The sequence below is a fragment of the Pezoporus flaviventris genome, unplaced genomic scaffold (genome assembly GCF_033815535.1).
Source record: "Pezoporus flaviventris isolate CSIRO_AGI_PZ_B2104156 unplaced genomic scaffold, CSIRO_AGI_Pfla_v1 ptg000031l, whole genome shotgun sequence".
Taxonomy (NCBI): domain Eukaryota; kingdom Metazoa; phylum Chordata; class Aves; order Psittaciformes; family Psittacidae; genus Pezoporus; species Pezoporus flaviventris.
Window position 1 is genome coordinate 36,576,678 of NW_026892579.1, and position 25,788 is coordinate 36,602,465.

The 25,788-nt window shown below is 36.8% G+C and overlaps 1 protein-coding gene across 17 annotated transcripts in view; it reads right to left on the minus strand.

Moving 5' to 3' along the window:
- The window catches only part of MYT1L (myelin transcription factor 1 like), a 308,892-nt gene that overhangs the window by 70,577 nt on the left and 212,527 nt on the right, over positions 1-25,788 (minus strand). For 11 of the 17 annotated variants that reach the window (XM_061460728.1, XM_061460729.1, XM_061460732.1 and 8 more), the window contains 4 exons: positions 9,957-10,934; positions 5,292-5,426; positions 2,631-2,721; positions 259-366 (listed from right to left, as the gene is read on the minus strand). In XM_061460728.1, the coding sequence (XP_061316712.1) occupies positions 259-366; positions 2,631-2,721; positions 5,292-5,426; positions 9,957-10,934 (1,312 nt within the window). The remainder of the gene's footprint in view (positions 1-258; positions 367-2,630; positions 2,722-5,291; positions 5,427-9,956; positions 10,935-25,788) is intronic. The other 6 variants (XM_061460737.1, XM_061460726.1, XM_061460736.1 and 3 more) reach the window with 3 other exon arrangements.

The window sequence follows — 25,788 nt, forward strand, 5'->3', positions numbered from 1 at the left end:
TCTTTACACCAAACAATGCCTAAGACAAAAATGAGCTTTTCAGCTTTACATGTATTTGCCAAAATAATTACCAACCCTCCCCCATGTAGATTGAGTGGGAAATATACACTGTGAGAATTGGATCCAGAAGCCCTAATTCTACCTCTTCTTTAAAGGAGATATATATGTATATACAATGTATGTAAATATAAATTCTCAGATTAGGTGAATGTGTGATGAATTCTGCATAATAATAAGTATTATAGTGATTTCTAATACCTTAAAACCCGATCTGATGCCTGGTTTGATTTTGACACATCACAGTTCTGATGCTTCTCTTGAGCTTTAGCCAGTTTCTCTGCTGCAGCAATAGGACATCCAGAGAGGCTGCAATTACAGAAAGGAAATTTAATTGTCTTGTCCTGAGTAGTTTCACATTATAGCATTGATCCAATTACTCCTTCTCCTTAGCCAGCATCAGGAAGAATCTGAAGGAAAAGGGTTTCCAATAGCTTTTTGGTCATATATATTTTCTCTAGAATAGACTTTCTTCCTTCTGCTTTCAAAGTTACATGGTAGATCTCATATGTGCTCTTCTTCTCTGACTACATGGGTAATTATTCCTGGATGTCAGCCAGCAAATATACCAGTAGGGGAGGAGAATACAAACTGAAACCTAATGTGCAGCTCTGCTAGCGGACTTGTGACCTTTATGCATCTACAAATGTTGCCAACAAAATGGCTCCTGAGGATGATTAAATGACAACACCACATAGGCCAAATCTTGCACTGCTTCATAATTCATTCAGGTCCATTAACACTAACCTTTTTTTCTAGGTACAAAATGAGTGCAAAATTTGGCCTTGAATCTCTAAACCTACATCTCAACTGTGTTATACTTTGTGTTTTCATGAATTTCAGCCACTAAAGTACATTTTCTAGAAGTAGATGATGTAATGTGAAAAGAACTTCTGCACTTGAATTGAAATTCAGTTAGATATGCAAATGATGAATTTTTACTGAAGTGATAATAATAAGCCCGATTCTTCTGGAAAAGATTCAGAACAGGGAAAAATAAATATATTGATGCCAGCAGATGGTGCTCTTAGTGAAGCTGTAAAAACCTGTGACCTGAGAGTGGAGGGGGTCTTTTCCTTGTTATAGTCTACTGCATGCTTATGTGACCGCAGCTCTCTGTGCTCTCCACAGGAAAAGAAATTAAAATGAAAGGCAAAGCAGCGCATTCCCCTCCTCTACAGGAAATAAGGAGGGAAAAAAATAATTAAAAAAAGTGAAGCAGAGCAAAATGCCCCAAAAGCTGCAGAAAGAGGTGAGCACAGACTGCAAACTGCTCCCCGTAGCCCTCCCTCCTTGCCCTAGTTCTGCAGAGGGGTGAGGAGGGGTCTGTGCGGTTTTGGAGTCAAGCCAGAGGGCAGCTGCACTCTGCTGACATGCTCTTATTCAGACACCTAGTAGATACTCAACCAGAAGTGAATGCTGCTTCAAGCAGCAGTAATTCCTGTGAAGTCTTCTCAGAGGTTTTTGCTGCATCTATTGGCAGCATCACCGCAGAGAAGAAAGGGGTACCAGAGTTTATTGCAGATGAGCTGGTACCCACAAGAGTCTTCTGGGAGACATGTAGTTAATATGAGGGGATCTAGTAATTCAGAGCTTGCAAAGACTGAATGTCAAGGGCCTGCATAGTCCCTTAAGCCTTCATGTCACAATTAAGAGTAAAAAGGAATTCTGTAATGAGAACCCTGCATAGCTCCTGTTACCCTCTTAGCCTCACTTCATGGATTTTTGAAAATTGTAAGGAAATAAGCAAGATCTTGTTGATCTGTGTGAAAATTATAACACATACTAAAAACCATTGTAACATTTTGAAAATTTCATTATTTGTTTGGAAGAATTTAATAAACAATGATATCCTTTCTATAAGAATCTATTACTAATCTTCAAAAATTATAGATTTGATCTTCATTTGTTAGGCTACAATATTTACAGCTAACATTCCTGGTTTCTCATTTTTAAATTCAATGAGACATTTCCATAAGGTTTCTTAAACAGGCAAAATTCTCTTTCAGTTTTAGATGAATAAGGACTTTGGGATTGCGACTATGGTCAGTAAGAAAACTAACTCTTCTAATGTCTGTGCATGTAAAATGCTGTTTCTCACATATTAAAAAAAAAAAAATCATTTTAAGGAGTGTATTGTTTCTTAAATAATCCCTGAAGACAGTGAAGTGTGAAAGATAGAATTCTGCCCAAGTCCTGATGACAGTGGCAGACTCTTCTTTCTCCTTGTGACATATAAGAAGTTGTACCATTTGTTTTGTACCACTGCTTTTCAGCTAATATCAAAACAAAAAGGGAAAAAATCCACACAAAAAGCTAAAGAGGCTTAAAATGTTTTCTGTGGAATTCAATTCATCCATACTGAAGCAAACGCACACTCCTCCTCATCAGAAAATAAATGAATAAATGTTACTCTTTAAAATGAATAAAGCAAACGAAGCACCATCTGTCAATCTTCAGAACAAAACAACAAAACACACACTCACACACCCCCCCACGAGTGGACTGCTAGAAGGGCTGCAGTTTGGAGGCACTGTTCCCTCTAGATTGGTGTCCAGCGATGGCATCCTTACCTTCTGTGGGAATTCCTGTTGCTATTTACGTGGCCCCGGCCTGTGCAGCCTGGTGTAGGACACTTAAGAACATTTTCATGCATGGCAAGAACTTGACAAGGAGAGTAAGAGAAAACAGCAGAGTATGAAAACAAGAAAAAAAAAAAATCAAATCCCAGTATATATGAAACCATTTTAAAACAAAGCAGGATTCATTAACAACCAGCATTCCTCAAAATACACAACACACATAGCTAATAAAGCCTGATGAGGGAAGTAAATATTGTGACCCTATGCTCATTAACACAGGGCAACAGCAAAAGTTATGAGGGTTACAGAACCTATAAACAAATGCATCTCTAGTGCTACAGTGAAGCAGATGACTTGCAACATCTTCTTCATACAAAAACACTGAGCAAAGATCAGCTCAACAGGAAAAGGCAAGCTAGCAACTGTCCAATACAAAATCATTGCATAAAAAATTATTTCAGGAAATGTAAACATTCATAATACATAGCTTTATACATACAGTATCAAACTCAAGAGCTGAAAATCCACTCTCAAGTTATACTGATAGAACACTGAATTATTTGAAACAAACCTCAATACAAGCCTCAACAGAATTTAACCCTAACCATATGACAGCCCAATTGAGTTATGGGCCAGTTCTGCCAACTTCCACACAGATATATCATTCATATCTATATGACAAGCAGAACTGGTCCTGTAACTTTTACTTGTATTCTCTAAAAATGTGAAAATTGCAATGGATAGAACTCTTTTTCAAAAGACCAAAACCTAAAAATAAGCACTTAAAAAATTGAGGGATAGCAGAAGAAAAAAAAAAAAAAAAAAAAAATGAAAACTATGTAAAAAAGAGAAATGCAGTACAAGCTTAAGCAAGTAAACTGATCTACATTTGCATCCATTGCAAGCTGGATGGAAAACTTGCTCCCAAAGCTGCTCAGAGCAGTACTCCTCTAAATCATAAAGATCATGCTGACGTGCCAAATTATCAAGAACTATTTGGTAGCACTAAGGAGTTTTGTGTGATGTGAAACGCATGTGAATCCATGTCTCAGAGCTGGATGGCAGTACATCCCTCTACAGAAAAATGCCAGCCAACCCTTGCAAAGTTCTGGTTTTCTCAAACAAGAAGTAGTCTGGACGCCTATATTTAGTTTCAAAAAAAAAAAAAGTCATTGAATTCTTTGACTGAGTTAAGAACTGAATAAAAGCTGTTCAGAGACTTGAGAATTTATCTACATACACTGATTAAAAGATAACCATCATCATCACCCCATCATGAGTGTGCTAAAATGTGCATAGATGCAAAAGCTTTACTCTGAGATTTCTACTATTCAAAGCTGTTCTTGAAACATGCTTCACGAGGCCAACATCACGGGGAGAAAAAAACACAAAAAGATGAGCTCACCTTTTTCATTTTAGTAGGTACAAGAGCATGCAAACAGTTTAAAGCTATATTCTTCTTTGATTTACAAAGTCTTCTAAAGAGCATTTTATTTATTATTTGTAAAAGCGAAAGAACTTTGAGCAACCAAATAAATATTTGTTTCAGAGAATTACAGAGTGCTGTACTAGGAGAAATTACTCTGTACTACGTTCTGTACTGGCGGAGAAATTACTCTGTTCTACTTTATCAGAGATCAACCAAGCTACAGCAGTTTCCTAAAGCATTTCCTCATTACTTCTGGAAGAAGCCACCATATCCATGAAAGAGGAGACTTTTAATGTCTGCCACTCTTGGTATGCTCATCTACTTCCATTTTTACATCCTTAAGAACCTACTTTCCTTTGGAAACCAGTGACCATTTTATCCCTGACTGTCTTCATAACTTTTTCTTTACGCTGTCACAAATCCACTGAGGTTAGGTGTATGAGTGCTGGTGAACAGTGGGGATTTTAGGTCCATAGGCTTCAATGGAATAACTTCATTTTAAAATTGGTATGAAAGAGAACTGGATATTAGCTAGACACTTGTCTGGTGTAAATCAGCATAAAGCAATTACCTTCAACAGACCTATGCTGATTCCACCAGCCAAAGAGGTGACTTCAAGAAACTGAGTCCCCTGCCTTCAGGCAAACCACCTTGAGCTCATATGGGTGAACCTCCTTTGCAGAGAATCCACTGACAGGGCAGGAAATTCCACCCATGTGACTGACAGGGGATGTTTCCTCAAAATCCCCAGTTGTGACACTGAGTGAATGCCAAATTGTTATTTTTAATAATATAATTTTTTTTAACATGAATTATGTTTCTGACACAACAACAACAAAAGAAAGGGTGTGCAAGTTTTTCATTACTATTATTCCTGTACAAAACAGGGACAGTTGATGTGACATCGGCATGCAGAAGTAAAAGCAGTGCACATCTTCAGGAAACCTTTTTTCTGTTGACTGAATAAATCTATTTTAAAATAACCTAGGTTTCTTAAAATCAAAGAATACAGCTTTAAAAGTTGTTCTTTCAGTGTAAAAGTTAGTAGAGAATGGAAATGATGTAAGAAAGGAAAAGGTATATAGCACAGAACAGTTGACTAAAAGTTGCGACAAACCATACTGAAAAATGAAATTATTTTTTTTAAATAAAAAGTTTAAAAAGCATGCTAGAAAAATCTTTGTAGTTTTATCCCCAGTTTCCATGAAACAATGTGAACTTACTTTCTGGAGGGACCCTATCTTTGTGTGGGCATCCTGACAAACTGCGGTGATGGGGGTAAAGCCCCGTTACATGGCCAGTTCCATCACACCCAGGGGTAGGACATTTGCTTTCTTTCTTTTCTGTTCTTGAGGGATCTATAATTTACAACAAATTTGTCAAGTGAATGATGCTTTTCACATTTCTGTAAGAAGGTTCATTTAATCATGTCATTTACTCTTTGGTAAATGTTCTTATGAAAACTAAAACATTAAAAAAAACAGCAAAACAACAGAAACCCTTCCATGTCTGAACACACTTCTGTCACTTTTATTCCATTATCTTCTTTTCAGACTGCAGGCTCCTATGATCACTGCGATACCCATTCCCAGCGGTTGGAAAATGACCTTTTTATAGCAAAGCCATATCACTGTCAATCAATGTTCTGCTGAAGCATGAGCTCAAGGGTGTAAGGTCATTTGGAAACTATTTAGTTGGAGTTTCCCTTTTTTACATTCTTATTTGTCTGATGTATTAAGGCCCGCAAATGCACTGTTATAACATCTCAGTGCCCTGAGAGTAGCAAACCCAGCTCTTCAGGATAAAAATTCAACGATTCAGCACAAATAAATCCCTTTCCAAGGCTCACTGAGGAGATAACTCTTGTTTTTTCAAAATTCCTCATGAAGTGGTAGAAATTATGTAAATATTCTTTCTCTCCAATAAATTATGGTGGGGGAAACACTGAAACCAGAATTACTGAAAATATCACTTGCTTTGTAAATCTGGGCCATTGCAAACTTGCATATATATAATGCTTGAATATTCATATGCTTAAAAGGTTAATGATCTTTTAGAATGTTGTTGGATCATCTGTCTACAAATCAATGAAAAGTCTAAATAGACATTTTTTCAACAAAATAAAGCTTTCTGCCAATAATGTAGTGGAGCTGCTGGTGAGATTAATCCTGTACTTGAACTTTCTCACATACTTCATCAGCTTGTTTTCTTTAACAGAACGCCTGTAAAATAACATCCCTACCTTCCAGTCCAGCACAGGATATAAATTACATCCTCTCATCTTGACCACAGTTGCCAGATTTTGGACACTATTACTGATTTTCATATTAGTATTAAAGGAATAAAATTGAATATACTGTAACTGTAACTCTATACTCATTTTGGCTCAAGATCATCCAACAACCCCTTTCTTTTTTTTTTAGACCATCTACATTTCAATACCCAATCTCAGCTATACTCAATTATTTTATGCTGCTCTTGTAATTGCTCTGCTTCAGTATTTATGCTTTTGTCTCTGGAAAATAAGTGTTTGCTAATTATTTTCCATTAAGTCCTTCTTACATTAAATTCCATCCCAGCTTCAACAAAGGCAACCCTCAGTACGATCAGTGGAAATGTCAGTACTTCATACACATACAACCCATTGTTTTCACCATGAATCAATACAATCCCAAGTTCATGTTCAGTTGCAGACTTATTTCTCCTTGATTTCCCTCTGGTATTTTATATACGTATATATATTTCTATACTTTTACATTCCAAGTTCTTCCAAAACACCTTCATTTTAGATAAATTCTTTAGCTCACTGTAATGATTTTCCATGTCTTAATTCCATTCTTAAATTTTAATATGGTATTTAAATCTTATCTTTTGCAAATGGAATCCCTAATAATGACAGTTATATGTTAGTTAACTTGCATGTTGACTGTAGAACACAGTTCTTTGTTTCATGCTCTTTAATGATATAAAGATACATACAAATCTACCTCCAAAGTGCTATACAGTCATCACAACACTCCGGGAAAGACTGTACCCTTATACGTTAGGAAATTGAAGCAATCGAGAAATTAAACCCAAGGCCACAGAAGGAGCAAATGCCAGAGGAGGGATTTGAATTCCTGCCAGATAGGCCTGTGCTGAGACCACTAGAACAGCAAGCCCACAGCTACATACAAACACAACTCTAAGCAACTCTTCAAGTCAAGTACTTTGGGATGTGTAAAAGTATTAGATAACTGAATAAGTAATGTAAATGAAATATAAATTATGTAAATACAACAATATTCAAGGACTGCAAAAAATGTAGATGTTTAATAGACCATAATGGCTTCTTAGAGACGTTAAACTAGAGGAACTTTAGCTTATCCACATTGTCAGAACTCCACCAAAGTCAATGAAGGCATTCTGATTTAAAGCCACTGAGGATCCAGACACTCAGATCCTACAGTGTCAAGCAAAATCTGCTGCATGTTCAAGTTACAGCACGTATCAGATCCTTAAGGGCCATTATGGTCTAATGAGTCAGAAAAGATGCTGTATACTATTCTTAATGATTTCAAAACTTGCATAAAATTGTACTTGCACAATTTCCCATTGGTTTTAATGGAAGACATTTGACTAAAATTTTCACAACTTTATACAAAACACTGGATACTCTTTTGTAAGTTCTCTTCTGCTAATTGGGAGAAACATTGCACAAGTTTTTTTAATACTGTAACCTTTCCTCACTCTTCGCCACAATGGGAGTATTGTCTGAGTGAAGGTTGTCAGAGGATTCAAAAGGTTTTAGAATTCGTAAATTTCAGAAGAAAGACTGTTTAGAAGGCTTTAAATGGCAGGGGAAAAGGGCTAGTGGTCCCTTAACAGTTGTTTCAGCAATCTCTGAAAGCAGAATTCCTGAAGTCAGGAGGTAGTTCTCACTGCAAACTTGTGTACCCAAAAAGTTTCTGCTTAACCATATCATACATCTCTGCAGCTAGCTCTCCTGGGAGTATTTGGAAGATAATGTGGGAGGGGGGAACAAATGATATAAGTAATAGTGTTATTTAAAGATTCTCTCAACAACTACCAGAATGTTTCCTATGTTTTTTTGAGTAATGAAGGAATGTTTCTTTTTAGTTTCTTCCTTTTTTAAAAAAGCATAGAGTGATCCACTCACAAAGTTTCTTGGTCCAAACTACCATAATATTTAGTCCTCGTCTGAGGTTTGGACCTATTATCAATTTGGCCTGAAGCTCCTATGAGATAGGATGGTTCAAAGAACCTCTAGAATTTACTGAAATAGGAAGTCCATTTTTTTGTTACTGCCAGAAATTATATATAGTCTTTTTGGAAACAGCAGATCTATATGCATAAATGATTTCCCAGGCATACATAGACTGGAAGGGCTGGACAACACCTGAGATAAAAGAGCTCTTCAAAAATTAACATTGGTTTGCCATGTTTTCTGTGGTTTTATTAGGCGCATTTATTTAAAGGGAAATGTACCTACAACAGGTCATATGTGAACATTTAGCACAAAATCCACATGGCTATTGCAGTAATACACTAAATAAATAAAGTTGTCTCCCCCAAATACCCAAAGTTACTACAGCACTCACTGGAATATATATTTCTGTTAAAAATAAACAGAACTTTGCTAAAATACATTGCAGAAGAGTGTTTGGCATGAGTAATTTGCATGTTTTTCTAAATGACTGGTCATTAATTTAAGGTTTGCAAAAAAAGATCAAAACATTTTTTGGACCAAGATGCTGTCTGCCTACCTCAATGACACAGGCAGATCTTAGGGTATCACTTTTTCAAAACAGGTAGTTACAAAAAGGAGAAAAATGCCCACCATCTCAGTGGTAGAAAGGAAACCAAGTATTTTTACAACAAATACAAGATAACGCCAGTCCCTGGTTAGCATCTCCCAAGAAATACCATGTCCTCAACTTCCACTAAAGTCAATGGGAATCACAGGTGTTCAGTGAGTCTCAGGAGGTATTGAACACTTTATACAACACAGCCCTACATGTACAGATGTAGACAAGTTAAAGAGGGGTGTGGTAATATAACACACCATCACCATCATAATCTGGTAAATTAAGTCATTCTAAGGGTAACCTCTAATCTGTTCTTTTTTTTTTTTCCTTTTTCTTTTTTTCTTTTGTATTGAATTATAATCAAGGCAGCACCTTAACTGTTTCCACAATGGAATGAAACCAGTGAAGTGGAATGCACATAAGAAAGAAATTGCTATTGATCTCAGCCCAGGCCACACCATGCCTTGCATAGCAAATGGTTTCCATTACCTTACTATCTTAAGATAATTAATGTGCAGTCACTGCCCCTATCTTATGTTATCGGTCATTCTGATACTATTCAATATCTATCAGGCAATTCTACATTTTAGATGGGAGAGGCTTCATCAATAACTGTCTTCTGATGATAATTTTATAAGTTGTGATGCCACCTACCCAATCTAATCTGTAAAATATGCACTTCATAGCTGAATGACTACCTGCTACTAAAACCCCACTCTCCAATACAGTTTGCAACATAATTCTCTTCATGGCTTTTTAATTATTACTACAAAATATATTAAAAAAATGAGAAAAATCTTTGCCTCTTTCAACATGATCTCTGTTTTGTTTCCCTAAAAGTTCTTTTTTTTTAATTTGGCCAAATGATATTCATATCATTTGTACATACTTCTAACACTGCAGAATTAATGCTTTTATAATTGTAGCATGATTCTATTGTACAATTATGTCATACTACTACAGTTTAAATAAATTTTCCATTTTGTGAAATTAACAACTTCATTTCAGATATCTATGCAAAACTTAACACATTAGCTCACACTTTCTCATGACATAACATACGGTATATAGAAATATTACCTTTACCATAATATGGCTTTTTGACATGGCCGTCACTGGGTTTAGGCTTCCTGTCATCTCCAGAAAGGTGTCTTGGAGACTGTTCCTCATATGATCTCATATTATCCCTCCTTCCAGCTTCCACTGCCATTTTTTCTCTCATGGCTTTTGCTCTCTCAGTTTCCAAAGCAATTGCTTTCTCAAGCAGGGTTAAGTTACCTTTTGTCATATCAAACACTTCTTCAGACCTATCTGAAGTAATAGAGGTGGTATCATCGTCTCTTTCATGACAACCATCCTCCTTTGCACAGCTAGAAAAAGTCCTAGATCTGGGGCTCAACTGTTCTTCAAGCCTCATTAGGTTCATCATATCAGAGTAATTCCGGTCTGGTGTTCTTCCTTGGAAGTCATCTTCTTGCCTGACATGCTGACGAGTGTTCATGTTTTGCTGTTGATTTCTTTCCTGTGGGTTTGTCTCACTGAGTTTCCTAGCCAGATCAAAACACTGGTTCCTTAAGCACTCCAAACTGCTGAGACACACCTCTTCATCACTCTCCTCCACCATTTTTTCTGTAAGTCCATTGTTCACAGGCTTCCCTAGCATTACAAAGTTCATATTCCTATTATCTTGCTGTGAAGTACTGTCTGCATAATTTCTGTCATTAATGTTTTCTGAAAGCACTACACCATGTCCTTGTGCTAATAATTTAAGAGAGTCCACTGTTTCCCTAACAACATCACTGTCTAAGTCTAAACTCAGCTCACTTTTCCGACCAATATTTTCATTTTTGTCACTATCATCTTCCAGACTATTAGATGTATTGCTGTTCATTTCTGATTCTGTCCTGGCTCTGTATGCTGCATCCTCTGCAATTTTGCCAAGATTTAACAATGACTTGGCCACCAGTTCATCGTAATTATCATACTCATCATTATTGTTATCGTCTTTTTCTGTGTCTTGCATTATTCGAGTATTGTGACAATTCATTTGATGGTCTTCTGCATAAAAAACAGAAACAAAGAAAGAAACAAAGAAAGAAAGAAAAAGGAAAAGAAAAGAAAAAAGTGGCTACAATTGGAACTGTTGTTGCAATCACATGGATAGAAAACAAACTGCATGTCAAATATTGTTAATCATACAGCAATTCTATAACACTAAGGCCCATGTGAAGTGAATTTCTCTATAGTCCATAAGGCTATTTTTGTTTATTTGCTATTCGCATGAATTTATTTCACAAAACTGATAAGAAAAAAACAAGCAAAATGCTAATTACTGCTACTGCTAAATATTATGGCATAAATACTTATGTTTCTCCTTTTACTTCTGTATTTACAGTTTTATGGGGTTTATTACAATCACATTCCTAATATGACATAATTCCCTATGTTTCCAACTTTTCTTACTCCTGTATGTCCTGTAAGTATGGTAGATGGCAAAGGAGTGAGTACTACTGGATTTATTCTCTTACTGATGAACATGATTCACCAAAAGAGAAAGAATATACACCAAACAGGAAATGGTCACTTTTTTAACACCATATACACCATTAGTACTAGATAAGCAATGACTATGCAAAGATCAAAATGGCATTTTTACTTAGTGGATCCATCAGCAGAAATCAAAATCTCTCAGTTTACCTATGCAGACTGTGGAGAAGCAAGAATTGTACAAGAGCTGTTACATGAAAGGAAGACAGAAGCACTTGTATGCACAATATAATTTTAGGTAAATGCGCTTGCCCAAATTATATGGTCATATATACAGTCATGTTATCTACAGTCCTGTATATTGTAACATAATGGTGCAGAGTTGCCACATCTTACTTTGCTTTGTTTTAGCAACTACTGAATAATAAAGGGATAACTTAATAAAGATGGAGCCAATGTGATGCCCTGAGGGTGAGATTCATCTCACCTAACTTTAGACATGAGCAAGGCAGACATCTACATCCATTTAAGCTATTTGATATTCCTGTTCTTAGTCTGTAAGAGAAGCAGACACTTTAAGGATGCAGTCCACCTGATCTGATTAAGATTCCACCTTGAAAATAAAATTAGTAAGTACTAGAAGTGCCTGTTTCTCTACATTGACAACAAAAGGACTCGGACTAGATGCCTACCTTAAGAATATCTGTATTTGGTCAGATGAATATCATCCAAAGAGCATTTTCTGATATCTCACGTTCACTAAGAAGTTATGTTATTCTTAGACCCATTCTTAAATCACATGTACATTCATCATTATTTACTAATGAACGTCTCATAAATTATAATTTGATAATCAGCTACTCAAGCAGTATTTTAATGTCTTGCATCACAACTGGAAAAGAAAGTTCCTAAATCTGTCATTACATTGACACGCTAGGCCATTTTTTCAGCTGGTGCAAATTGAAAGAAGCCATAACAGCTAGGACAATTAACACCCGCTCAAGAGCTAGTCCATCAACTTCTGATAGCATCTTTTCAGCTTAAATGTATTTTCAACACTAGTACACCTAAACACATAGCATTTTCTAAAGTGTGACTTTTATGTTTTGGGTTAAACAAATCAAAGTGGGAAATTTCAGGTAGTAGGTGGCTTGTACACTAATGTTTTGGTGACAGGAAATAATTTTTGATAAAAATAATTTTTATATCAGTGGACAAAATAGTAAATCAGAATTTAAAATACAAAGCTCAACAACACAATAATTAATATTTCAGCCACAAGATAGTATTCTTTCTACACAGTGGTTAGGGATCCTGGGATGATAGTAGGCTGTAGTTAAGCAGCAGAACTGATAGGTGACTAGGCTACATCTAGGAGGAAAAAAAATTACTCTAATGGTAAAATACTATGTATGATATCTACTTGAATATGGAGGGAAGATAATTGTGAATGACATATGGTATTCTTATATGACAAGATATTCCAAGTCAATAGTGAGTAACCTATTTATCATTAAAGGTGGTTTTATTTTAGCTTCCTTTGTTCTCAAGGTAATAATAATTCATATCAGAGTATCAGATTCTCAATATAGAGGTAAGGGATGCCACTTGCACTTCGTATTTGAAAAATGTCCATCTTGAATGACTGCACAGAAGTACGCAGTTAAGGATTACTGGATAGTTTGTGCTATTTAAGAAGCAAACATTTTAATACACTGATAATTTTCTGAAGTGACATGTGCAAACAAATCCCAAACTCATTTAAATGTCAAGGATAAAATCTGAAGCCAAGAAGATTTTTCAGTAGAAACTGCTACTTTTGTGGGGTGCTTCTTGTAACCACGTCTGGTGGGCAGTAAGATGTAAAGAAGGAACATCAAAGTAATTAAGAAGCAGCAAGCTATAGCAAAAAAATTGCCAGTGCCTTCAAGTTTAGGGTATCTACAAACACTGGTGAAATCAGCCCAAATCTAGCTCTAAAAAGATATGAAATAAAGAATAGGAAAAATACGTATTTGAAAAAGTCATCCAGAGAATTGTGCAGGTACACAGTGACTCTTCTAGGCCAACTTTTGCAATGTGAAAAGTTTAAGGGTTTTCTTTTTTAAAAAGTGGTTTTGTGTTTGTTTTTATATGAATAGGAGTCATATAAATGATCACCAATGCGAGGAGTATGTTATAATTTGCCTCCGCAACAGTGAAAAGACAAAATACGAATCACATGCTGTATGAGTGAAGACATGTAAATCCTTTTCAGTAGGTGAATCTGGGTGAAAGCTTTAGCTATAATGTTTTTTAGTCTGTTTGTTTGGTTATATCCTTTTCAGTTCTCCTGCCCTTCCAATTTTAAAAAGTGTGGTGGAAGAGAAGGAAGTGAAGAAGAGATGCATGAATCCCAGATGAAAGCGGCAGGAAAACAGAATACTTTAATCAAGTTTTATTTCTCTTTTTTTATTTTTTGGCCTTCTTTTGCACCTTCTTTTTTTAACAACTGTTTTGCTCATGTTTCTTATCTCCATGAAGCAGTTAATTTTAATGAAAAGGATATTTATGTATACTATGTCATCTCCTCAAAAACTGTCTGTTGGATACAGAGCCTGCTCTAGTGAAGCATCTACGTCACCTGTTTATTAAACTGAAATTTTTAGTACTGAATTTTTGTGTATTACTTAAGGGTCTTCCAGAAAGTATGTTAGCCTAGCAGCTTCATGTGAACCTGTATGCCTTTTCATTGATTTAGCTCTGCAAAATCTAATCCTGCTTTCGTTTCCCATTTCTATGATTCCTAATATTTAACCTTTAACTCAGCAACTACATTTGTACTGTACTGTTTAATGGCTGATTGTTGAACATGCAGGACTAAAGCACCTACTCTGCCCTCTCTGTAAGTCATAACTTTTGTAACCATTGACCCACAACATATTGGTTTAATTGGCGAAGAGGCTGAGTTTGTCTCAAAAGACACAAATTAGCCAGTTTATGAAAAGTGCACAAAATTATCATATATCCTTTTTCCGTTAGCTTTCAGGTTGCATGGACTAGGAATTTGCAACACAATTGTAAAAGATTAATTTAGCCCTCATTTGTGCAATACTATGACAATTTAGGTATTCTTCATTGCAAAATTTGTTCAACTCCCAGCAGATATAACAAATGACAGGAAAAGAATTAAGTGAAGAGTATGTGGAATAACTATAAAAAGCTGGAAGACTTTAGCCATCTCAACAGAAGTGCACTCTTGTATTGCACTAAAAAAAGTGAATAATTTGGTTTCTTATTGCACCTTTCATCCAAGGATCTCAAAGCACTTTACAAACACTATTTCAAAAAGCCTCACAACACCCCTGTGAGGTAGGTATTTTAATCCCATTTTACAGATGGGAAATTGAGACACAGAGAAGTTGAGTGACTCTTTCCATGTCATACCAGGAGTCACTGGAGAATAACGACTACAGCCTCTACGTCCTTGATTATTTCCTCCCTTTGTTCCTAACACATCCATATTTAACCATTTATTTTTTTTTGGTGAAAGAAATGGCTTGCTGTTTTTAGTGCAGGGAGTCATGCAAAACAGCATCTTCTTTTTGAAAAGGAAAATGTACAGCATTTAGTTTGAGAGATTCTGCAGAGAGAGGCAATGATACTTCAGTAATAGCAGCTACATTCCTACCAAAGCCCAAAGACTTCACAAGCAAGACTTCCCAAATCTGTGGTCCATATATCCAATTACTCACTTTCTCCCAAGCACAGGAAAACATGATGGCTAACAAGCTGAACTTATATGTGGTCATAAAAGCTTCCTGCCCAGATGGATGATTTCATTATCCAGGCAGCACTGCCTGTTTTAATAATGCTTCACTGTTTTTGCTACCGCCATTTGTCAACTCCTAAGTGCTCAGCATATGATACTACCGCACCACCACTTTTCTCCCTCGAAGCTGTAAAGTGAGGTGAATGCATAACAACTCCACATTACCATCTATGATAGCTGACCTATGAGAAATGCTTCTCAAGAAGACACTAGCACAAATGAATCCCAAATATTAGAAAGTTACAGCATTGTATGAGGCAGGGGATTGTTTGCACATTGCTTCCTCCTCTGGGAAAATCTGATGAGCAAGAAACTAAAGAGCTGGAAATCTTAGTGAGCTCTCAACTACAACTCCACTCCATACTGGAGAAACAGAGAACACGTAACTTTCCAAGGGCCTAAGCAAGGTCTCTAAAAGTCTGAACACTCCTGTTTACATAGGATTTTGATCAGAGCCCAAGCCTTTGAATATGTCTGTTTCAGGGACTAACTGAACACGGAAGCCAACTATGTGCAATTCTTTCTTCAACTCTGCATAAGTACCTGAAGTTCTTTTACACCTCAAGTACTTTAGGTGAAGACCTAAGCAATTTGTTTTTACAGTACCTGATTCCTTTATGGACCTTATATGACTTAATGAAAGTCACAAGAAAAAGATAAGTATACTTGATGCACTCTAATTATTCCATTATATTATTTTTTTAATTAATACTCCCCTTCAGCCTCCTATACCTACTTATAACGGTTGTAATACTGGGATTTGCTGTTTAGACTCTCCTACAATAATTATAGTATTCAACTAATAACCAAAGCTCAAAGTAAATGAAGAGTAGAAATCATTAAGCATGGCAAGGAAGGTCTGAGCTATAGAAGATGGCACATCACAGCCTGATTCAGTATTATAAAGTAGGAGTGAGGACCACAGAGCAAGCCTATACAGACTTTTAAATACTGTACATAATTTGCTGTCTTACTGTGATTTTTTATTTTCTTCTTCCCCCCCCCCCCCCCCCCCCCTTCCTTGCTCCTCCCAGTTACATTTTGATCTTTTCAACTATTATGGGTTCCATTTTTTATCTGGTTTTATACACTGGAGAATTAAGTACTATTCCCCCCCCCCCAGGGACTAAAAAGGATCCTTAGAGATCTGAATTTCTTTCCTATCATGGAGTGACTGCTGACATATAGAAGCATTTCTTGACTTTTTTTTTCTTCATTTTACTATTAAAACAATTTTTAAATAGAAAAAAATGAACACTAATAAATTATTTTGGCATAGCAACTTTTTTAAGATTTAGTTTTCTGTACAAATCAGTGTATTCTCATCTAAATGCACAAGTGTTTGTATGTAATCAATGTTCTGAAATGCTCTTTTTTAATTTGCTTATGCTATTCTTACTACCCATTATTATGCTTCTATGTCATACCTGCATAAATAGCATCTTAATCTACAGATGTTCATATAACGTATTGGTAGAATATAGATGTTTTTACTTGGATTATTCTTATTAATACCATAGAATCAGTCAGGAATTTAGATAAAGAGAGAAAACATCAGATAAACCAGATGAATGAGGATGCAATGTATTTTTAAAAATTAGGTCATTTCTATTCATCCACGTTTTCCCATCCTATGTCTCTGTGAGCTACCTGTATCAGTACAGTTTTGGAAAAGGATCTGAAGATATCAGACAACTACTCTGACAAGACCACCATGACTGTGGTAATTTTGCTTCAAGGGACAGACAAATGTTCTAGGTTCTGACTTAAGCTGATATACTCCATTTAAGATTTTTTCTTTTCACCACAAGGTGCTGCTTGCCTTTTTTTTAATCTTAGAGTATCTCACATGCCATCTACATTGCACTGGTGTCATGACATCATGGAGCAGCTGAGGTTGGAAGAGACCTCTGCAGCCTATCTGGTCCAAACCTTGCCCAAAAAAAGGACCACCTTGGAGCAGATTCTCAGGGACCTGTCCTGTCAGTCCAGTTTTGTCTAGGATGGAGACACCACAGCATCTCTGGGAAATCTGTTCATAACTGACCACCCGCATGGTAAGTCATGGTGAAAAATTCCTTCCTTATTTCTTAATGGAATTTCTTTTGCTACAGCTTGTGCCTGATACCACTTATTCTGTTACTGCACACATCCATTTTCCCTCTACCATCCATCCAAGTAGCTGAAGGTCGCCGTAAGATCTCCCCATGGCCTTTTCTTCCTCAAATTGAACAAACTCTTTTTATCAATCTCTCTTTGTACATCATGTGCTCCAGCTCTTTATTGATCTTGGTTGTTCCCCACTGGACTCCAGTATTTCAAGGCTTTCTTGCACTGATGAGCCCAAAACTGGATCTATGTTCCACATACAACAGTGTAAATGCTGAATAAAGGGGAATAATCACTTCCCGCAACCTTCTGGTTACAATCTCCAGTCTTTTCATCCTGACAGCCAAACACTATTTCCAAAAAGTCAAAAGGCAGTGAATATGCTGAGGATTCACTACAGAAGGAGCAGAAAATACTTTTCAGTTACCTACAGGCATCCTTTCAAGTAGATAAGGTCCCTGGTTGGTATGAAGCCTGCTTGTTTGGATTGTAGTATCTGCAATATTTGATACGAAGGCATATGTTTAGGTTTGAGAAGGAACTTGCTGTGATCAGAAGAGGATATGCTGGGTTTACAAGAGCAATACAATTTAGCCAGTCATTCCCATCTGGTCCATGCTTCTTTGAGAACTAAGTTCAGGCAGCCCTTAACTGGTTTAACCTGACTTCTGTCTGGGTAGATAATGAGACAGATTTAGCTGATGACTGGTATTCATATCATCCTACCTTTTCTTCCCAGGAAGTCTGTATGAGGGAGGGGAGATATTCTGTCTCATAGCCCTACAATGACTCAGTGGAATATGGCAGTTTCTTGCTTCCTCTCAGGATTCCACAGCTCAGCAGGGCAGCAGGCAATGAGGAATCCAAAGCTCTTCTCCAGATACTGTGATACAGCAGGGACACAGCAGGGGAGCAGAGGACCAGCTGCACCGATGGGAGAACACCCACTCAGCTCTTGATATGGAGCTTCTCATGGGGCTACTCCAAAGGCTGCTTAGGAGACCGTGACCCCTGCCTATACGCCTCTCCATGATCATTGCTTTAGAAAGAATGCAGCCCGAAGAACACATTTTCAGTTCACTAACTAACATTTTCATTTTCACGTACAAATCTCTGTGAAAGACATATTGGAAACTGTTACTATAGCGATAAATAATCTCTTTTTGTTGTTTTTCAGCTCAGACCTTTGACTCAATGCAGTTGTCCATATTGAACATGTCTCCATATGATCTAGGCATCTAGATCAGGCAGTGGACAGAACCATACATCCTGGAATGTGATTTATTTAATCCTAAAGTGTCTAAAGTGGTTTGGCCAAATTATTCCCTAAAAGTGACTATTTCTCTTGAATGGTTCTCAATTAAATTGATAGGATTAATCCTATCCCGATTGCTTTTACTTAAAACTTTCAAACTGATCCTTGCTGAACAATATCTTTAGTATAACACAGTAGGAATTGCCGAGAGGAAGGAATAAAGAAGCTACCCAAAAGGAGCTGTCTTTAGGTGCAGACAAAGTTATATAGGGAAAGGTTGGTGTGGATGGGATATTATGGATGTTTTCGATAGGATAGATGCTTGAGTTACATGGAGAGAGTTATATATTACTGGATGTGTTTGATCTCCATTGAAAGTTGAATTACTTATTTTTAGTTGTGTTTGATTATCAAAGGAAGCCTATTCGTGCTTTGATAATAATCTGACCTGACTGGCAGAGGGGACAGAGTCATGCATGACTGATGTTTTAGAGGATGAGAGAACTGCTAAATATAATATTGTTGAAATTTCTTTTTCCTGTCATTCTATTCCCTCAATGAATTTGGTGCCAAAGGATCTGGAAGGACAAAGACTTCTAAGCACATGCGTTCCAGACTTCATCTGAAACGTAAACCTTTTTGTTAGGAGGTTTGTTCCTTTTTTCCGTATTCTGTCATTTGGCTTCTTCATCCACATTTCACTCATTCCCCATCTTTTCGCGAAAGGAAAGGCTGAGCAATACTCCATCGAATAAGGTAAAAGTGAATACAAAGGTGCTTTGCCTATTTGATCATAGTCATTCTGTAATAAACCAGCTATGGACAGAACTGCAGACCAAGCAGTGGCATATGATTATTTATGCCACTATACTTTTACTGAAGCCCTGGAATTATTTTCACTTGAGTGAATTAACACCCTTCCAGAAGTCTCCAGACACAGTTCAAAGAAGCTGCTTAGGGTCCATTCCCAAGGAGTTTGAATATGGTGATCCTATTTTGGAAGGTAGAAGCTTAACTGTATGGACTCAATCCACTCAACTGCTGAACTCAAATGAGTGGAGTATGGTCTATTTTATTCACTCACATAGATGTAGTCTTTGATTACTGTGATTGAAGAGACAGAGAAGAAGGCAGGCGAATCTATAAGTTGGGATCTATGGAATGCATACCGTTAGCCGTAGCTTCAGAAGGAACGAGTAAAGCAAATAGGAACCTATTTTAGTGATGCTACTCCAGTCAGTCACTACCAAAAATACCATGGACCTCAAGAATTATAAAATGGTGCAGCTAGCTTTTAGCTAGCTACAAAGAATTTTTATTTTCTTCTGCTTATTTGCCATCTATATTACATTGTACAGATGGCCTGTGTGTTTGGAAATGTAAGATCAGAGTACTAGAGACCTGTCAAATGCAGGAAATGTACGCTATGGTAACAGATCTAAAAACCTTTTTCTGTCACTACTGCATCTGCTAAGATATTTCCAGTAAGGCTGTTCCAACTACCTGTCCACCTAAAAAACACAGAGTGCCACCACCTTAGAAACTGTCAGTTCCTCTATGAGGGATTTCCCACTGCTGTTCAGATCTGCACTCTAATAATGATCAAAGTTTGTATCTCATAAAAGGAAAACTTTTGCTGAACAAATGTAACCACCTACATATTTACATATATTTCTATATATTTCTGACTAAAAATATAACTACATGCTATGATGGCAGTGGCTTTGTAGTCAGCCTGAGAGTACCTAAACGGTGTGGCACAATCTCAGTGCACAACATCTCTGCTGGAACCCTTACTCCAATTAGCCTCACAGAGACAACAAACTACAAAATGGATCAACCAAACAAGTAACCACAATAGCCAGTTTTCCAAAATACACACACACATAGATAAAACCTGAGTTTGAGTCTGGTCTCAGGATGCTTGGAATCTGTTTTGCCAGAGTTCACTCGTGAAAGTAATATGGATGAGACAAAGTCAATACCCCTACCTCTGCCTGAAATGATTTTTTGGTTTAATTTTTTTCTTCAATTATTCATCAGTTGATTCATACTGAAACCATCAAATATTGTTCACTTTCAATTGCACTTTGTATGATTATTTTTTAGTCTCTAGTCTCATTAACTGAAATTTCTGCACACTGGAATATCTGAGCTACTTAATAGCCAATGGAATTAACCTACCCAGCATGAATTTTTCCCTCTCTCCCTTTGTCTGCTGCTGTACTATGTTTTATGATTCAAAATCATTTTATTAAATGGAACTTCATCAAATCTGTTCCTAAAACTCAGATAAACTGTGTGCATCGTATTCACACTTCCTGTCTTCTCAGTGATGTGCAGTTTGTGTATTTCAAGCAAAAAATATATTTGCCAAAGGACAATTGTTCTTTCTTTTATGAATACATTGTTATTGCTTTTTATTACGTTTCCAATGCTAACAGTTCTATGATTCTATGATTTCTAAATAGTAATTTTGTTTCACTGCTGTTTGTATCTTCTCCACATATCAAATAAAGTTTCATAATCCCAGTTTTCCATATTATAAAAAGTATCAGGGAGTGTACAGCTATTGGTTGGGTCTTTAAAAGTGCTCTGCATGTGCCTAGTTCTGACTCTCCTAATGAGAATAAGATTCCATCAGTGTAGCATAAAGACACAGTAAGTTACATCACATCATGAACTGAAGGAAAATGCTCTCATGTTAGGGAGGAGAAATAAAACAACAGACCTGTATTGTGCTGCATTTCTGGGCAGTGTGGGTATTTTGTCTAGCTCTGATCCTGATCAGCTATACTGTAAAATTATCTATCATCTTAAAGCCTTCCTATTATTATTTTAAAGATTCCGCTTAATGAAGATTCTAGACTGCATCTTTCACATCCTTCTCATTTCCTGCTGTCCAGAAGAAATCCTAACAGCACATTTCACTTGCCCTCTGCAGTACTCCCATGCTGACCTACTAGTCATTTCTTTATTTCCTTCTGCACTCTTTTCTCTGCCCCGCCTCCCTTCCCCCCATGTAAGTCCTGTACTCCCTTTTACACTTGGAACTTACGGTTTCCAATTCTGTGTCAGAAGACCCTCCGGTCATTGAATCATATTTGTTCTTAAACTCATACTTATCTTTAATGGGCATTTCAACATGAATCACTTACTTAAAAATATATCTTATGAATAGCAGAAGCAATTTCTACACCCCTTTCATATTGGAATTCTCATGTGGCATGTTGTATAGAAAGGAACAGTCATATTTCTATCTCTCTTGGCAATACAACTACGTCTATGCTCATCTGTGGCTTCAACCTAGGAAACACCTAAACTCTAACATTGGTCCACTGTTCAAGGCTCTGCTTCTATGTGTGCCAAAACAGCTTCAGCCTTAAGAAGCTCTCCACCCATCTACCACTTAAGCCTTGAAGGATTCTAGACATTGGGTGATTTCACACAGAAGTTCCCAGAGACATCCAATCCAATAGGTATGCTCTAATACACACCTGAAAGAAAAAGGCTTCCCATAAAGTGTTACTCTGATTGCCTTGCTTTAATTTGTAGCCAAGGGAAAAAGTTCCTGCTTCCTCCTTCATTTCCCCTGCTCATCCCCACCCAGCAATCTGACAGGTAAAATGCTTTGTTTAGTAGGTCACTTGCTAAAGAACTGGAAGACTGAGTAAAAGCTCTCAGTTTGAGTGGATTCAATAACATATCTCCCCCAAAAGTTCACTAGTCACCCCAATAAAAGGTAAACTGGTTACAAGCTCCACTAGGAAGCAGAAAACATAAGAGTAGCGTAAGATGCAGGTGTTCATTTTAGGTGTTTTTTTTATGCTATTCATGCAAAAACATACTGTCTTTATTATACATATTATACAAGTGCATTTGCCTAAAAGAGGGGAATGTAGTGTCTGACCCCTGCTCCCAGGACTGATTTCGTAGCCTAATATTAAGCAGTCAATTCACAAAATGGTTAGAGTGTCCTTGGAGCAAAGACAGTAACCCAGCATGTCCCTCTTTCCCAGAAGAATGACCCCCTTCAGTCTACTGCAGTTCTTGAGGTTTCCTTCTACAATGTGATAGAGCTTCAGAAGAAGGTCCAAGAGCATTGCTTATGCAAAGCAATCTCTGGTCTAGCTTCTACCCTTCTGTGTTAGTAAAAAAGGAAAAATGGTACTGAACTCCTGCATCACCTCTCACATTCAACCCAGGTACCTGAGTTACAGATAGGGGCAGAACTTCCATTTCATTCTATTCTGAAACACTGATCTCACTCCATCAAATACAGGAGGATCCTTGGCCCCAAGAAAAGATTTCAGTTTCTCTTCACTTAAAAGTTGCCTTTTCTGTCTGTATTTTCAGATAAGGACATCCACAGACTGCTTGCATTGCATAACAAACAATGCAAATATAAACATTAGTATGTCCAACGCCAGCCTTATTCCTAATGATGTGATAATAATTATCTATCATTCTATATTTTCACTGTTACTTTTTTAAAATATATTTTGTGCTTAATGATCTCAGGGCAAAGTTTTGTTTTAACATATTGGAACAGGAAAAGAAACAATTTCTAACTTTCAGTTGGATGACAGTCTTTAAAGCTGAATGATGTTTTAAATATTGCAGATGATGAAAAGGCAGTCTTCTGTAAAAAATTCATTCCAGTGCTTTACATGGTGTCCAAGAAACTGTTTAGCAAATGCATTTTGTTTATACATAAATTCTATCATAAGCTGACGCAGTTGTTGAAACAATACATTGATACAGTAGAAACCAGAAGAAAAGCAGTTGCACAGTATACCTTAAAAGTGTGTATGATAAGTAAGGGATCTCACTACATGTGCTTTGGAAAAAAAAGACACAGCCTAGCCTGACATGGGGCTGGTCAGCTTTGCAAACACTCCTGTGTTAGATGACTGGAAGTACTCACGCCACACACACACCTTTCCCTTGTTACCATCAGTCATCCATCCATATCTACAGAGCACAAGGAAGAAAATGCCTGCTAGCTTTTTTTTGTTTTTTGCAATTGTAAATTCAGCTCCTCTGTCATGTTTTTAGTGTCACAGCAACACTACTACTTACTCTTCCTATTGATATAGCCTGCAAAATTTAGCTTTTGGAATGACATAACTATCAGATTGATGAGTTCACCTAATAAAACCTCATTAAGTCTTGAGCTGCCAATCCTGTTAACTGGCAAAAGTTTCTTTTACAGAGCCATCACAAATTTTTGCTTAAACAGTAGTATTTACTGCACAGAGAATATATCTGACATGGATTCCTTGGGAAAAAAAAGTAGAATAAAGAAAACCCAAGTATAGTGATATGGATACTTGACATATATGATGTTAGTAACTGACTATTTTCAGTACTTTCTGCATGAAGCCTTTATGTGCCAAAGAATTTTGAGGATTTCAACAACAGTGACCAAAACCAGCTTAAGTCCATAAACACATCAGTGGCCTTTCCTAATTACTACTTAACATGCTTTACCAAAGTCTGTGAAGTGGTTTCTTTCCTAGCATTAGTCCTCTTCATCTTCCATGAAATGATTTCACCTTCCTTGCCTTCCAGCTCGCTAATGGTAACTCCCCAGGTCAAAAAATGTCTGTAAAATATATTAATTCATAGAAAGGAAAGTATCTCTCATGGTATTAAAAGGACTATGTCATATGTGATACAGGTAACAAAAGAACAAGATAGAATTGTTCTGAGAACTGTAAAATGAGAAATAAAATAAATAATAAAATTATTCAGTATTACATATGTATGCTGATTATACATCAGCGGCTTTGTTTCAAAAGAATGCTTTGTTATTGTTGTTGTTTATATATTTCAGTAAAACAAAATTTCTGTGACTTGAGGCACTTGCCAAGACTGCAAACTTGATTCATGAAAATAGATATGGATCAGAAGAAATGATCAATCCAATCTGGAATTTTATTTAATTTCATTTTATTATCTCCTGAAGGAACTGTAATAGTGGAAAATTAACTCCTACAGCTACCAAATAAGGTCCTTTCCTTTTCAGGGTCAAAAGATGCCATTTGTGTTCACTCTTTAAGGACAAAAACTGTAAGCCTGGCAGGAATTACAAATGAATAGGGTGATCAAAATTTGTCCTTAGAGCTGCACTCTAAACACAAGAGGAAAAATAGGAACCTCTAACACTGACCAAGAAAACTTATTTTTAAGAATCATTACATCTGTAGTGTTAAGAAGGTTTCATACAGAGTCTGTGGTCACTGTGTAAACTGTACAGTGTGGACAATGCAATCTTTGAAGTAGCACTGTGAAAGGCAAAGGAATTCAAAGAGAGAACAGAAAGAGATTGGTTTTGCACAACCTGTGAATACGTTTCCAGAAATGCCATATACCAGATATGAAGACTTTCAATAACAATATCAGGTTGTTATGTCTGCAAATAATGTTGGTTTTTAAAGCACTACAGCACACAACCAAATAGCTTCTTGGCACGGTTGTGCCAAAACCAGGAGATCATTGGTAGTGAAGTAGTTACAGAGAGCCTGAGTGAGAACAGGAATACAGTTCTAAGGCTACAGCACTTGCTTTGAATTTCTTCTTCAATCTATCTTATTCCAGCAATAATTAATTTTACTGTATGATCTTGCCAGACTACAAATGAAATAGGCAAAATCAAGGATCCATTTAGTGTTTACCTGCAGGCTGAAGAATACCATGGAAATACAGAAAAGGCAACCTCTACAGTCTCTTCTTGAGGACTGCAATCTGCGAGAATCCAAAGCAGCACTGCTGAGATACTTGATTCCTTTCCAGACCTATTGCTCTGGCAAGACTACAGAAAGGTTCAGTCACACTTAAGCCCTGAAACAGTTTGACATTACAATGGGTCCAATATCTCAAGTTCAGCTAACACTGAAGGAAAGGGTTAGTGGATTAAAAGCACAAGCAAGCAACCCCATGTCATGTAAAATAGATTCAGAAGAAAGCAGCATTAAAATCAGATGTGGTGCTGAATGCTTTCCATGATGCTCTTACTATTGCCTTCAGTTCAGACTCTGAACTCCTTAAGCATTCCAACGTCCTCTACAGAATTTCAGCTTGTGTCAACAGAAGTTGCATATGGCAGAGATCTATAATCCGTCTCATCAAAGGTGAATAAATTCTTTACACTGCATAAACCTATAATTGTATTATTTGCTCTTGAAGGATCAGATATTTCACACTATCATTTAAGGCCTTTTATTTGTAGGGAAGGAGCTAAGTGT